The following is a 13,000-nucleotide window of genomic DNA, read 5'->3' as shown; positions in this document are numbered from 1 at the left end:
ATATGAGTTGAAATCTCATTTAATTAGATTTTTTCTTTTATTCGATCTATATTTTGTTAAATTACTTTTTATTATTCTTATCATCCAAATTTATTTTATATGATCCTTCAACGTTCGTCCTTGTTTATATGATGAATCAATTGATTTAGTTTCCGTGACACATATATCGTCTTGTAGTTCTAATAGGACTGGACACTTCTGACCTTTTATTTAGAGTATATAATTTAAGACCGGATCCGATAAGTTTCTCAAAAATTTTCGAAACAAAAATCTAGTGATATCCAAGGGGCTACTCTACCAAAACGACATTTCCCAATACCTTCATGAAAACCTTAATAATTTATACGATATCTATTGGATTTATTTCAGACTCATAAGGTAATTGAAAAAAATATTCATTAGATAAGATCATAACGATATTTATGAAAAATCAAAACGTTAATGATCACATTGGAATTTATGTCTTTTTATGTTTCCATTAAAAAAAAAGATTGGCAATCTTCAATTAAGAAATAACAAAAAAAACTTATATTATTGACATTAAAGAAAAATTAGTATTTTGAAGATAATTTTATTTGGACATTTAAGTATAATTTATTTTTCCATTTTACGTTTTTTATTCATTTTACTGGTTTGACAACATCTATCTGAAATCCAACATTTATATTCATGTTGAATTCGGTGAGATAAAACTGGTTCTAAATCTAATCCAATTTATTTATTTTAAGAATTTATAAAAATATCAAATTAATAATATTTATATTTAACCGATGCTCATTGTTGACGACAAATTATTGTAACTCGAAGATGTTGATGGATTTAATACATTTCGCCATGCAAAAGCCAAACAGAGGCATTGTCATAAAAATCATAACTTTTTCTTCTTCTTCTTTGGACTTTATTCCTAATGTTCAAAGCAGAACAACTACAAAGTCAAAACAACCACATACATAAATATAAAATAATCTTTATTAAGTTAAATGATATCATGAAAACCCAGCTAAAACCCCATTGTGTCATCATCATATGCGATCCAACTGTGGCTATGCTAATCCTCACAAAAGAACGAACCATCCGCCCTCACACGACGTAAATCACACTTTTCATGTTTGAACCACCATCTGATGCCGGACTCGGTTGAAAACCTGTTTGCCTTGTGGACGACCCTCCCACCAGGTTCAATGAAAGTGGTTGTTGTTCTGATTCTCTCGGACTTATAGTTTAGACATGCTCAGAAGCTCATCTACGTTGATGGGGGCTTTAGAATGCACGGTTGTGGGTCTAAGTACCTCGTGACTCTCTTCATTCTTAATAGGACTGGGAATGTACCCAGTTGGCCATACCGGGAATGGGAAAGAGGATAAAGGAGAGAAGTACGTTGGATACAAGAGTATAAAGGCGAGAAGTACGTTGGATACAATATAGGGAATAAAGCAGGTAGTTGCACCTGGGTGTTGTACCTCTACTGCAACTGGTGGCTCTCTAGTGATAGAGTTGGTGGAGTCCATCGATTCACATTTTTCAATTTCTAGAATCGACAATGAAGCAGGAGCCAGTAGCTGGAGCTGGAAGCTTATTCCTGCCTTGCATTTGTGTTTCTATATGACTGTCCTCGGGTTGTGCCTCTTGTGACTCCATCGCAAACATCTAATATGTGCAAAATAATTCAATAAAAAAAATTCCAAATGCTCTATTCAAAACATTACCACCCACCTTCTATATATATTGAATAAAATTTGATTTAAAAAAAAGTGTAACTAACCACGTCAGGAACCATATCAAAAAGACTGGAACATCTTTTACGTCGAGATATATTGGACTGTCTGATGAAATACTTCTGAACATGGCTTGCAACCTGCGTTGCGTCCTTGTGGTCACGTAGTTCGTGGAGACGTCATGCCATATAATTTAGAGTTTAAGAATCTATTTGGAGAGCACCATGATAAACATTCATTTAACATACCAAACCGAAAATAATAAGAAATGGTTAACAAACTGCTCATGTTCCATTCTCAAAATGCTCATATTCAAACATGCATATGTGATGAAAAACTGCAAAGTTTATAGTTTGTCTTTAGGTCAAGGTCTAATTCCAGATTTTCAACCCATAATTGAACTCTTCGACAGGTTGAAGTTACGCAATCATAACAATAAAATCCTCACAACATTTCAAATTAAAGGAAATATATAGAGAGAGAGAGAGAGAGAGAGACCTAGCATCCGCCGCCATGGCGAAGAAAAAATCGAAGAAAAGCCCAGGTTCTAAACCCCTCAGCTCCTCCGCTGACCCCCTTCTCCATCTGCCTCCTCCACCGTCTCCCTGAGCGAGAGTGAGAACGGAAGCCCAGTCAGTAGCACCAACCTCCCGCCGTCCACGTCCCCCTCCTCGATCTGCCACCAACCCCAAATCTCTGCTCCCCAACCCCCCCTCCCGCTATCTTCCTCGTCTAACCCACCTGTTTCCCTCCATGCCGTCGTCACTCCTGTGACCCTCCCCACCTCTGTCGTCAACCACGACAACCCTCCCAAACCCCCATTACCAAATCGCTCCTCCCGTTCCCCTCCTCCCTCCCGTCGTTCCTCATCTCGAATTCGGAATCGACAGTTCCCTCACCATGCCCGTTCCCAATCCCCTGCACCCTCAGCTCCCCCGAGTCTCCATGGAAGCGATTTTCCCGCTCCATCGGGTCCTTCCCAACCTCTTCCCTCGCCAATTCCTTCCCCCTCCTCCCCTCCTAACACCCCGTCAGACTATGCCACGGAGTTTCCGCCTCTCCCAACCCTCTCCAATCACCGTAGCCCTTCTTCCAAGATTCTGCCCCCATTGATTGACTCTCCTCCCTTGATATATCAAGGTGGTCTGGAAAAGCCGCTCACAACTCCTGCACCCAACCACACGTTAGGTGGCAGTGGTTCTTTCGCTAAGCGAGGTGATTATGTATCTCATCCTAGAACAATTAACTCTAAAGCTTCTTGGGCTAGTAGAGTTACGGGTCCCCGTTTTGACCTCCCCAAAATGGGTGATACTATAGTATCTGATTCTGGCAAGCTGCGCGTGAGGATCCCTCAGATAGTAGTAGATGCAGGAGTCCGACTACACCAGGATTATGTTGTATGTTCATTTTATGGTTCCATCCCGAAGATGGGCAAGATATATGCTGTGCTAAATTTCCTCTGGGGCAAAGAGAGGAAGCTAGAGATTCATCAGTTGTCGGCAAGTTCACTGCTAGTCCGGATACACTCAGCCAGAATTAGGGATGCTGTTCTCCAACAAGAAATTTGGTATGTGGGGAATCATGCTCTGTTTGTGAGACAATGGGCACCTGAGTTCGCAAGAGAACCGCCCTCCTTGAAATCTGTTCCCATTTGGGTCCGTCTCTCCAAAGTTCCCCTGCATCTAATCACACCAGAAGGTGTTGGTTACATAGCTGGTACCTTGGGAGAACCTAAATCATATAAGCGTTCGGAGAAATACAATGCTGTCGATGTTAAAGTCGAGATGGACTTAATCAAAGATCTCCCTAGGGAAGTGGAGATAGAAATGGATGATGGTTCAGTGGACACCATAGATGTTTCCTACAAATGGATTCCCCCGAGATGTGAAAACTGCAGGGAGCTTGGCCACTCTCAAAAGTTCTGTCTAAACCCAATTCCTACAACGGATCAGACCCCATCTTCCCCTAGCCAAACTAGCCTCATTAATCCCACTCACCCTCCCGGCACCTCACAAATCCCCTGTAACCCCCCCTCCTCCCCAACTCCACTATAACTCCAAACATCACTCCAAACTCATCCTCCACGACCAACACCCCTCCCACAAATACTTTACCCCAATCCCCATCCACTTACCCACAAAACACCAGCAACTTTAATCCTCCCCTAAATTGCCAGCCTGCAGAACCCCTTCCTAACCCAACCACAAACCCACCACCCCCGGTTTCCTTATCTGATTTCACCAAGGACTCAGCTTGGCCTTTAGACATATCCTCTCCTGCAGGGGCACTCTCTTCCGCCTAAAACTTTTTATGGAAGGGTTTTTTTGGAACGTCAGAGGTCTTAATGACCGACGGAAACAAAAGGCAGTTCGTGAGTTTCTCAAGCATAATCCACTCTCTTTTGGAGCCCTTTTGGAGACTCATGTAAGACAACCTAAAGCAAATCAGATACTACAAAATCTTGGAGAAGATTGGATTCGTTTGGATAATTATCAGTTTGATGAGAGTGGTCGAATATGGTTCCTTTACAAGTTCCCCACTGCAGTCTCTGTCCTACACATTAGCCAACATACTATCACTGTTCTGATCAATGTCCCTGGGTCACTGCCATTTTTCTTCACTGCCGTATATGCCCCGAACACTCAAGATGAAAGGGAAGTTCTATGGCAACGCCTCCAGCAGATCCATACCAGTATCGTTCCGACTTTCTCACCCTGGTTGGTGGGAGGTGACTTCAATGAAATCCTCCTTCCAACTGAACACTCTTCTACCACCTTCAACCACCAAACACTAGCCATGACAACCTTCAGCCATTGTCTCTCTTTCACACAGCTATATGATATCCCCTTCCAAGGCCCTTTATACACCTGGTCAAATAAACAGCCCCTCAATCCCATTGCCAAAAAGCTGGATAGAGCCCTAGGCAACCCAACTTGGTTCTCTCAATTCCCGGACAGCCAAGCTATCTTCCGACTCCCTCATCCTTCGGACCATAGCCCGTGTATCATTCGGGGCTCCCGTATATGCACCCCTAAGCCTAAACCTTTCAAAATTTTCAACTTCATCTCTTCTCACCCCAAATTCTTACCTACTATCCAAACCTCGTGGACAATGGCGGGTAGGACGGCCTCTACTCTCGGGGCTTTTGTTCGAAAACAGAGGCTTCTAAAAATCCCGATAAAAACTCTATGCAAAGAGAACTATAGTGACATCACTAGGCGGGTTGCCGAAGCTCACACTACTCTTCTTTTGATGCAGGAAGATGCACTAAGAAACCCTTCATAAGCTAGCTTCAGGGAGGAGCAAAAATGTGCTGAAACTTGGAATCATCTCTCCAACATTGAGGAGGAATACCTTAAGCAGAAGTCGAGGATTCGTTGGTTGAATGTAGGGGATCAGAACAACCGTTTTTTCTACCTAACCTTAACAGCGAGGCGGGGCAGGAATTTTATCCACCACATAGTCGACGCCAACAACAACACTCTCACAGCCTTAGAGGATATAGCTCAAGAAGCAGTAGACGTTTTTCAACGAGGAATCGGAACGAGTCCTTCTGATGTGTCAATCACGGCCACAACCGAGCTTAGCCACCTACTGACCTCCTCCATCAGATCTGACAGCTCTATTGGTATGCTTTCTGTTACTACTTCTCCGGAAGAGATCTTTAGCACCCTGTCCAAAATGGCTTCCAACAAATCTCCGGGTCTCGATGGCTTCACGGTGGAATTCTATCGAAAGTCTTGGAGTGTTGTAGGTGAAGAGCTGATTTATTGCATTGGGAACTTTTTTAACGACATGCAGATGCCTAGATCTGTCAATTCGACATTGTTGGTCCTCATTCCGAAACGCAATGGAGCGGACTGTCTTTCAGACTTTAGACCTATTGCTTGCTGCAACTCCTTGTATAAGATTATTGCAAAGATCCTAGCCAATAGGATCAAGTCGGTTATATCAGACATTGTCAAGCCGAATCAGTCGGCTTTTATTAAGGGGCGCCTGATATCAGAAAATTGTTTGCTAGCCAATGAGATAGTTCGGGGTTACCAACGACGTGGTGTATCTCCTAGAGCCACCATCAAAGTGGATATAGCGAAAGCTTTTGATACCATTAGATGGGATTTCATCCTGATGGTTCTTCGATCCATATGCCTTCCTAGCAGGCTGGTGTCTCTTATTGAAGCTTGTATTACGACCCCTGCCTACTCAATTGGAATTAATGGTTGTCAATTTGGTTACTTTAATGGTAGGAGAGGATTAAGGCAGGGTTGTCCGCTTTCTCCCTACTTATTTGTACTAAGCATGAACGTACTCTCTCTCATGCTAGATGCAGCTGCAGATTCATGTGTTTTCGACTACCACCCCGGATGCAAAAGAAACAGAATAACTCACTTAAGTTTTGCCGATGACCTCCTCATCTTTGTGAAAGGTGATCTACGGTCGATTCAAGGAGTTCTTGCTGTCTTACACAATTTCTCTACTGTATCAGGCCTCACTATTAATAGGAACAAATCCTGCTTCATATTGGGTGGCTTTGCGGAAGCCGACATGGACACTCTGCAGATCTCTACAGGGATACGCACTGAGTCTCTCCCCCTGAGGTACCTCGGTATTCCCCTGATTTCCAAGAGATTGAGTATGTCCGACTGTCTGCCTTTAGTCGAGCGTATCAGATCTCGTTTTGCCTCTTGGACTGTTAGAAGCCTCTCTTTTGCTGGCAGGCTAAGACTAATTGACTCGGTTATTGCTGGAATTGTTGGATATTGGATGCAAGTCTTTGTTTTACCGAAAGCATGTATTAGAAGGCTTAATACTATGTGTTCCAGATTTTTGTGGAAAGGATCGCCTGATGTTGCAGGGGGTGCTAAATTGAGCTGGTCCAAGGTCACCACTCCTAAGCAGCAAGGAGGACTTGGGCTCCGAGATTTGCTATCATGGAATGGGATCAGTCTCCTGAAACTTATCTGGTCCCTTTTCTTTCGTAGTGGTTCGTTATGGGTTGCTTGGATAAACACGAAGTATCTAGGTCGAGGTAGTTTCCGGAGTATCAAGCCTAACGCTAGTCACTCATGGTGCTTTAGGAAACTTCTAAAAGAACGGGGAACCGCTCGAATGTTTATCTCTAAGGCTGTTGGGGATGGAAAAAATACATGGTTTTGGTATGATAATTGGACTCCTCTAGGCCCTTTGATTGAGTATCTTGGTGTTTAAGGTCCTAGAGTGATGGGCATACCCCTTCATGCCAAGGTAGGGGACCTTTTCCAGGCTGGTGCATGGTCCCTTCCCCCGGCACGATCTGACCGAGCCCTCTCTCTAAGTGTTCATCTCTCCGGTTTGAATCTCTCCGATAGAGAAGATGCTAATGTCTGGTCCATCAGGGACAAAGCCTCAAACTCCTTCGTGACTAAACAGGTCAGATCGATTATTTCTCCTACTATTCCCTTAGTGGAATGGCACAAGATTGTTTGGTACAGATTTTACACCCCTAAGCATGCTTTCATCACCTGGCTCTTTGCCCTTGACCGATGTCCTACGAGGGAGCGGATGTCAAGTTGGGGGATCTCTACCCCTCTGAACTGCCTATTCTGCGATCATTCATCTGAGAATAGATCTCATCTACTTTTTCAATGCCATATAACGCAGACCTTATTCCGACAGATCATGTCGAAATGGGGCCTTCTCCCCGCCAACACCTCTTGGGAAGATATCATAACATGGCTACTGCGGAATTGGTCTTGCAAGGTACGACACTTGGGTGCATGTATTACTTGGCAACTCCTTATTTACACTATTTGGATGGAAAGAAACGCTAGGATTCATAGGGCTACTTTCAATGACTCATCTGTAATCCGGAAGGAGATAGATCGAGCTTTTAGAAATAAAGCGGCTGCGGTACGATTATCCGACCAAGCATTGGCGAGCTCTCTATTGCAACTGTGGTTCTCTTCTCCTTGACTTGGAATTTATGATATGCTTATCAGTTTCGTTGGGTCTTAATAACCATGTTTTTTTTTCTATGATTCATTTTGGGATTTAGCCTCCAATACGCCTACTTTACATACTCTTTATGTATAAGGTTTTTTGTTTAATTTAATACATATACAACCTTTAACAAAAAAAACAATAAAATCCTCACGGACAACAAAATGAGGAAAATTAAAAGATACCTTTCTTTCTCTTGCGACTGAAAGATGAACCAGTGACAGCGTGGTCAGGAGACTGAGGAAGCCTGGTCCGACCCGGACCAGAAATTGGTCCGGCGGACCAGGTCAGTTTTGTACCAAAAACTCGTCCGATCGACCGTTTTCGCGGGACGAACCGGATCCGGTCCGCCGGAACCAAATCCCGGTCTGTACCAGACCAAACCTAAGAGGAAAGAGAAGATAAAAATGAACAAATTGAATGAATGCACGTGGTGGCTCTGGTCCGGGACTGACCAAGCTCGGAGGAAAGAGAAAAATTTCGGTTTCGACCGGGAAAGAGGAAACGACCAACGGGGTTGGCCCGGGCCCGACCAGACTTGACCGTGGGCGAACCAAGCTCCAACCCAAGGAGAAAACTTCGTGATTGGGATCCATCGAACCGATCCTTCGCCAAGACATTGCGTAGCGTAGTGAGGAGTGCGATATTGAGATACGAGTGACCGTTGCGTGATTGTTTGCGGGTAGAATTGCATGGCGTTGAATGGTAGCTCGGTTGGGACCGGATGCCGTGATGCGTATCATTGTACTATAGGGATATGTGCACGTTGTTTGCCATGTGTGTAGCTTGCTCGTGCGTACGAGCCAAGCATGATTGTGTTTGTGGAGGGTTGTGGACTCAACCATCACCGTCATGGACTTGACGGGTAATTGAGACGTGTTTTAGTCGTGTGCGGGAAATACAAGTCCCGTAATTTTAGAGTTCAAATCCCGTACATGATGCTGCTTCTCTCAAGTCGTCGTCGTCCGGGGCGCTAGGCGTAATCCTCGTGATCTGAAAAATATGAACCACGAGGGCTAAGCACAACTGCTTAGTGAGTAGCCCGGGTTGAACCCGGTCATCCCGTTCTCAGCGAGAACGGTGATAAAACAATGGTATACAAGAAACAAGCAAGTAATAATAACACGTATTTATATCACATCAATCATAATCACACTCGTATGGAGTCCACCATAGGGTTTAGCCATATACCCTAGTCAAGTCCATTGGGCGAACCAAGCTCCAACCCAAGGAGAAAACTTCGTGATTGGGATCCATCGAACCGATCCTTCGCCAAGACATTGCGTAGCGTAGTGAGGAGTGCGATATTGAGATACGAGTGACCGTTGCGTGATTGTTTGCGGGTAGAATTGCATGGCGTTGAATGGTAGCTCGGTTGGGACCGGATGCCGTGATGCGTATCATTGTACTATAGGGATATGTGCTTTCCAAGAGATTGAGTATGTCCGACTGTCTGCCTTTAGTCGAGCGTATCAGATCTCGTTTTTCCTCTTGGACTGTTAGAAGCCTCTCTTTTGCTCGCAGGCTAAGACTACTTGACTCGGTTATTGCTGGAATTGTTGGATATTGGATGCAAGTCTTTGTTTTACCGAAAGCATGTATTAGAAGGCTTAATACTATGTGTTCCAGATTTTTGTGGAAAGGATCGCCTGATGTTGCAGGGGGTGCTAAATTGAGCTGGTCCAAGGTCACCACTCCTAAGCAGCAAGGAGGACTTGGGCTCCGAGATTTGCTATCATGGAATGGGATCAGTCTCCTGAAACTTATCTGGTCCCTTTTCTTTCGTAGTGGTTCGTTATGGGTTGCTTGGATAAACACGAAGTATCTAGGTCGAGGTAGTTTCCGGAGTATCAAGCCTAACGCTAGTCACTCATGGTGCTTTAGGAAACTTCTAAAAGAACGGGGAACCGCTCGAATGTTTATCTCTAAGGCTGTTGGGGATGGAAAAAATACATGGTTTTGGTATGATAATTGGACTCCTCTAGGCCCTTTGATTGAGTATCTTGGTGTTTAAGGTCCTAGAGTGATGGGCATACCCCTTCATGCCAAGGTAGGGGACCTTTTCCAGGCTGGTGCATGGTCCCTTCCCCCGGCACGATCTGACCGAGCCCTCTCTCTAAGTGTTCATCTCTCCGGTTTGAATCTCTCCGATAGAGAAGATGCTAATGTCTGGTCCATCAGGGACAAAGCCTCAAACTCCTTCGTGACTAAACAGGTCAGATCGATTATTTCTCCTACTATTCCCTTAGTGGAATGGCACAAGATTGTTTGGTACAGATTTTACACCCCTAAGCATGCTTTCATCACCTGGCTCTTTGCCCTTGACCGATGTCCTACGAGGGAGCGGATGTCAAGTTGGGGGATCTCTACCCCTCTGAACTGCCTATTCTGCGATCATTCATCTGAGAATAGATCTCATCTACTTTTTCAATGCCATATAACGCAGACCTTATTCCGACAGATCATGTCGAAATGGGGCCTTCTCCCCGCCAACACCTCTTGGGAAGATATCATAACATGGCTACTGCGGAATTGGTCTTGCAAGGTACGACACTTGGGTGCATGTATTACTTGGCAACTCCTTATTTACACTATTTGGATGGAAAGAAACGCTAGGATTCATAGGGCTACTTTCAATGACTCATCTGTAATCCGGAAGGAGATAGATCGAGCTTTTAGAAATAAAGCGGCTGCGGTACGATTATCCGACCAAGCATTGGCGAGCTCTCTATTGCAACTGTGGTTCTCTTCTCCTTGACTTGGAATTTCTGATCTGCTTATCAGTTTCGTTGGGTCTTAATAACCATGTTTTTTTTTCTATGATTCATTTTGGGATTTAGCCTCCAATACGCCTACTTTACATACTCTTTATGTATAAGGTTTTTTGTTTAATTTAATACATATACAACCTTTAACAAAAAAAACAATAAAATCCTCACGGACAACAAAATGAGGAAAATTAAAAGATACCTTTCTTTCTCTTGCGACTGAAAGATGAACCAGTGACAGCGTGGTCAGGAGTAACTCCTGGAGAATCCAGATTGTTAGACATGACCCCGCTATGCCCACACGGTATCGGTGAGGTGAACACCGAAGAGCTAAACCCCTCGGTTATGTGCATTTTTTTAAATGTATTAAAGAGAATAAACGAAGTTATAATATATTAAAATTTTAAAATTAGTTCCATCTAATTATTAGATATATGAACATCTCTATATCAATGTATATATATAAAAAAAATCAATTAATTATTAAATTAATGTATGAATGATAGATTAAAATTAAATTGATAAAAATAAATTATTATTGGATACATACACAAACAACCGCTGAACAATATACACATAAAAATAAGATTCGAATCGAATCTGATGAAACCAAAATAAAAGATTAAAACTATATTACAACACTGATGACCAACGCACCTTTGATCCAGTTCAAAGTTAACTAATCCGAATTAAACACAACCCGAACAAAATTAACTAACCTTAAGTAGTTCAACTCCATTCAATTAAATCTTTTTGAACCAGAAAAGAACTAAACTGTAAACATGTGAAAGAGAGAAATAAGTTAATCAAAATATAACTAAAAAAAATCACAAAAAGCAAGAATATTGTACAACGTAAAAGGAAATTTCGCTAACCTGGTATGACCACCAACGACGGGCTTTAGATCAGGACAAAGCTTGGAGAGCGACAACGGTGAATCCACCGAGCCGACGAGTTCCACCCACAAGAGCCAGAACCAAGACTCTAGATTCCGAATGGCCATTGTAACAACCCAGTTTTTTTTTTTTAAAAAAAGATGCACTGCCAATTCAGATACTTGATATGGATTTGGATCCTGATGATCAAGATATTTATGAGCTAAAAGGTAATTCAGCATCTCTCACATTTGGATTGTTTTTGTCTTTTATGTGTTCTACTCAATTATGTGGCACAATTATGCATATTCGCAAGTGAGCATGAGGGGGGACCTGCGAAATACTTTTCAGGCCGCAATTTCTGTGACATTGTTTCGTGGAAATATAGGTTTTCCTTGAATGGTGTTCACAAACATTGTTTGATGTTCGAAAACTGATCTGTTTAGTTCATAAAGTAAATGACTGACTGCATTTTCAATTGCAGTCTCCAAGTATCAGAATGAGGACACCAGAAGAGCAATTATAAGACTTGAACAGGCTGCTTACTCATACATGCAAAGAGACATCGCTTCACATGGCGCTTTTGCTATTTTGTATGGTAGACGTTCAAAACATTACATCAAGAAACCTGAGGTATTTCAATTTATAGCGATTTGGAACATCTTTCATTCCTGCTATTATCGTTTATGATCACACCTGTGAGGAACGAACGAAAATTACGTTTTGAGCATTGTTCTTCTGTGATCTTGTACTACATAGATTCTGCTTGGTAGATCAACAGAAGACCTCATCGTGGACATTGATTTGGGAAGAGAAAAGGGTGGTAGCAAAATATCTCGTAGGCAGGTCAGATTAGAGGCTGCTTTTATTTATTCGTTTTGTAGGTTAAGTTTTATGAGAACTATCCCTAAATCCTTAGCAAACCTCGTGGTTTCGCAGGCCATCGTACGTTTGGAAGATGATGGTTCTTTCCGTATGAAAAATCTTGGGAAGTATCCTATTTCGGTAAATGAGAAGGAAGTAGATCCTGGACAGAGTTTAGTCCTAAAACCCGATTGTCTGATTGAGGTTTGCCCCCGGATAATACCTTTGACAACACACTCATGTATGGCAAAAGTCGGTATTTATCCTCGATGCGGTTAAACTGTTGTTGCAGATACGGGGAATGATATTCATCTTCGAGACAAACGAAACACGCGTCAAGGAATACCTGAATAGCATCGAGAAGGTTGATCGAGATGGGTAAATCCCAGATCGATTTTACGAGCTTCTTCTTGTACTGATCAAGAAGGTGTCTGTTTTTATAGGTAGCCTTGGTAATTATTATTATTACCCATGCCATTTTCTCGTACTAATGTTTTTGTTTGTAGCTTGTTTTTTTTTTACCTAAGTACCTTGCCGCAGGGCAGGAACCATCGTTCAGACCGAACTAGGGTGTCTTCTTACATCTATGGTTGACGACGTGTATGAGGAACACACGGTTTTTAGAACCGCGCCAATGTTTCCGTTAGCAACGGAGCGGACCCCGGGATATGAGTATCTCGAGGATGAGGGCATCACACATACCTGAGATTCGGGTAGACTGGAGTCTCTCGAGGAGGTGGTACGGACTTACTCTGCCAGGTTCGGGCCCGAACCTGACAAGTATTTCCGCGGCGGATGG

General features: G+C 42.9%; 1 protein-coding gene and 1 pseudogene across 1 annotated transcript; one reads left to right on the top strand and one right to left on the bottom strand.

Moving 5' to 3' along the window:
- Nucleotides 1-1,178: 1,178 nt before the first annotated feature.
- Nucleotides 1,179-2,684, bottom strand: LOC109116870 (annotated as a pseudogene).
- Nucleotides 2,685-11,498: 8,814 nt separating this feature from the next.
- LOC104818538 (microspherule protein 1-like) lies at nucleotides 11,499-12,799 on the top strand. Its single transcript, XM_010548155.1, has 5 exons — nucleotides 11,499-11,567; nucleotides 11,822-11,970; nucleotides 12,097-12,183; nucleotides 12,277-12,405; nucleotides 12,494-12,799. Exons 1-5 carry the CDS (start codon nucleotides 11,525-11,527, stop codon nucleotides 12,581-12,583), a joined length of 498 nt encoding a protein of 165 aa, XP_010546457.1. The 5' UTR covers nucleotides 11,499-11,524; the 3' UTR covers nucleotides 12,584-12,799.
- Nucleotides 12,800-13,000: the final 201 nt, after the last annotated feature.

The sequence above is a fragment of the Tarenaya hassleriana genome, unplaced genomic scaffold (genome assembly GCF_000463585.1).
Source record: "Tarenaya hassleriana unplaced genomic scaffold, ASM46358v1 Cleome291, whole genome shotgun sequence".
Classification (NCBI taxonomy): domain Eukaryota; kingdom Viridiplantae; phylum Streptophyta; class Magnoliopsida; order Brassicales; family Cleomaceae; genus Tarenaya; species Tarenaya hassleriana.
The sequence above is the reverse complement of the archived record's forward strand: the minus strand, read 5'-3'. Positions and strand labels throughout refer to the sequence as shown.